We start from the raw sequence: 3,357 nt of genomic DNA, 5'->3' as shown, positions 1-3,357 counted from the left end.
ATCCAACCTAAAAGAGATTGAACCTGCCCTAATAATCACTAGTAGAAAAAGGCTTATTTGCGTCACTCATTTATAGTGTATTTGCGTCGCTTCTATGAGCGACGCAACTGCTCGCGACGCAAATGACTTTTAAGTCATTTGCGTCGCTCTTAGGCGCGACGCAAATAAGAGTCATTTGCGTCGCTCCTTTATAAACAAGCGACGCAAATGACTCTTATGATAAACTTATTTTTTGTCATTTGCGTCGCTCCTTTATAAACAAGCGACGCAAATGACTCTCTTGATAAACTTATTTTTTTGTTATTTGCGTCACTCCTTTATAAATGAGCGACGCAAATAACTCTTCAGATAAACTTATTTTTTGTTATTTGCGTCACTCCTTTATAAAAGAGCGACGCAAATGACGTTTCTGGTAAACTTCTTTTTTGTTATTTGCGTCACTCCTTTATAAAAGAGCGACGCAAATAACTCTTCCAATAAACTTATTTTTTGTTATTTGCGTCACTTGTTTATATAGGAGTGACGCAAATGACTGAGTAGACAATACAAAACTGTTGTATTTGTGTCACTTGTTTGTTTAATGAGTGAAGCAAATGAGGTGAATTTTTCTTTTTTTTTAATTATAATATAATAATTGCCTTGTATATATTTGTAGTACCTGTTTTCCTTACTAGATAAAGTAATATGCTAACGCTAATATAATTGAAATTAAAATGCAATATTATTGAATAATGCAAATGTAAATTTCGGCAGAGTCTCCTTTGTAATTTGGCCTACCCATAAAATTGGGAATGACGACATTATATTAACAACCTGTCCAATAATTTACATCTCAATATCATAGACATTATACTCATCATCCCAACACCAATTAACCAAATTACTTCATTTCAAGCCTATAATCCAAAACAAGAGTCAAACATGCGCTAAGTGGTAAATCTAAAGTTCAACATTACATATAAAATACTCTGCCCAAATATCTCGAATCTCATTTATCTCCTCCTCGGTGTACGGTGTAGTTCTTGAAAAATCCTATCAACACAACAAATATACAAGAGGAAAGTTTTAATTCAAGATTGTAGCTAACATCAAATTGTATTTATCAAACAAAAATGAAATATTTGACAACTCATACCTGAATAAGATCTTCACTGCTATGGTGATGTTCAAGTATTTCGTACATATAACGCATGACGTAGTAGCCACACTCACGTCCACCCAATTGTTGAGGACACTACATGTAATATATTTGTAAGTTGAATTAAATTGCTATACTTCGATTATTAAGAAACTAAAAGTTAGGGTAAGAAATTAAGGTAACCTGTCACTTCCAGACACATGAATCCAATGGAAGCCACTTCCTCCGTATCGAGTAAGTCACTTAAGGCCCTACATATATATCATGTAATAACATTATAAATGGTAATTTGTTGTTGCTATGTACTACTAAAGGAAAAAAAAATCCAGAAGCAATTATGAACTAAACAGAAGTTTGTGGGCACATGCAAAAGTTTGTCCAAACTAAGAGGCAACTAACAAAAAGTTCAAGGCTAAATCATTACCTCAAAGATATTGATGACTTATTGATAGCTTGTCACCAGGAACAGGAAGACTGCCAAATTACAAATTACATCATGTATCATAATTGACATACTACATATAATATTACCCTGCTAAAGCCAGTTTGGAGTCATAGAGATTAGAGACATACTATTATCAATGCCAAGGATAGTCCTACAGTCAAACTTCTTTGCTGCAAAACACAATTGAATTGAAAAAAGATCAGAAGTGAAAATTTGCATGCTAAATTGAAAACACAAATGCATTGATCCTTACCAATATTAATAGTTATCAATCCGCTGTTGCAACCAATGTCAAGACAATCTTTGCCTTCAAACCACTCCTTCTTCAGTACTTTGAACCGTGGATCCTCCTCAACGTCATGACCTACCTGAATCATCACTTAAACTTAATTGCAGGATCTCATGACATGGAAATTCAACTTACAATCCAGCGAGCCAACCAGACATTTTCAAGAAAGATAAACAAAACCAAACAAAATACATACAACCACCCCAGAATACATAAAATTTCTAACATTAAAATTTCACATCTTGACTCAATAAAGGCATAAGAAGGAAACTTCCCTAAACTAGGACATATAAACATCGATAAAGGCTTTACTTAGAAATTAGCTCAATACATGCCTTTGGTGAATACTAGAAAACAAAACAGAAACAAACATTTTCATGTAGGAGTTAGCTATATTTCTCAATGAAATTATCAATAACATACATGGTGAAAAGAGTGAGGACAATTTAAAAAAAGAAAATCTTCTGAAAACTCAGAGTTCGTCCCCCTCCCCCTCTCTTCCAATGATTTATTATACAATTACAACTATATCAAAATCTTCATACAAACATGCTAGATTATCAGTGTAACATTACTCAACGCTCTTGAATTAAAAACATACAATTTAACTCTACTCAATTACCATGAAAAGAGAAAGCATAATCAGGCAGAAGTCAGCTTTAATTTAATCATAAAATGTGAAATTTTACATCTACAAACTGATTGATCATTAATCACAGTAAAAATTCCACGGAGATAAAATTTTCATATAATAAACATCACTAGAATTTAAACATTAGCAAAACTTAATTTTTTGATATATTTTATAACCTAATGTTGCTAGAATCAGTCAAATTTTACAAATTCATTAGGCAGAAATAGTGAATTACCATGAAAAAAATGTATCACAGAAAAAGAGTTTAAATAATAATTATCAATTAAAATTAAAACAACATTTGAGCATAAGTTTAAAATCTTTACACATCTAAATATTTTCTATGGAAACATTATTTCTCAGAAAACCCCTTAACTTTGAAAAAGAAGAAAGAAATAAAAAAAAAAAAGAAGATAAAATCAGAAAGGAACTTACACGGTAACCATAGTAATTCCTGTAATTTCCGAAGGGAGCAACCTCTTTGTTCTTCTTCTTGTTCTTTACAATACCATTATTACCGTTATTAACAGCAACTGGGTTTTCTGTCTTTTTTTTTTTTGCGTTGAATCTGCCATTTAATTCTCTTCGGCTTCAAACAGCAACTGGGTTAAGACAATTGAATTAACAATAACCTCCCATCATAAATGCATTAAAACATGTGACATCAATCAATCCAAACTTTGTATAAATTGAAATAAACAGGTATAATTTGAAAAAACAAGATAAACCAATGACTAAATTCAAACCATGATAATACCTAACCCACATGGCCACATACATACATAGCCACTTCAATTGTTGTTGCTGTAATTTGCTTGAACTTCCTCGGGTTTTTGGGGGCGAAATTAAGC

General features: G+C 32.1%; 1 protein-coding gene across 1 annotated transcript; it reads right to left on the bottom strand.

Moving 5' to 3' along the window:
- Positions 1–702: 702 nt before the first annotated feature.
- LOC110690291 (probable RNA methyltransferase At5g51130) lies at positions 703–3,097 on the bottom strand (the record flags this gene model as incomplete). The annotated part of the gene is made up of 7 exons (XM_021867114.1): positions 703–1,032; positions 1,136–1,234; positions 1,322–1,389; positions 1,563–1,612; positions 1,712–1,753; positions 1,837–1,951; positions 2,942–3,097. Coding segments are annotated over 4 exons (345 nt in total), but the record flags the coding sequence as incomplete, so codon positions are not given.
- Between the last annotated feature and the right edge of the window lie 260 nt (positions 3,098–3,357).

Source organism: Chenopodium quinoa, unplaced genomic scaffold, assembly GCF_001683475.1.
Source record: "Chenopodium quinoa cultivar QQ74 unplaced genomic scaffold, ASM168347v1, whole genome shotgun sequence".
Lineage (NCBI taxonomy): Eukaryota > Viridiplantae > Streptophyta > Magnoliopsida > Caryophyllales > Amaranthaceae > Chenopodium > Chenopodium quinoa.
This window is presented reverse-complemented; position numbering and strand designations above follow the sequence as displayed.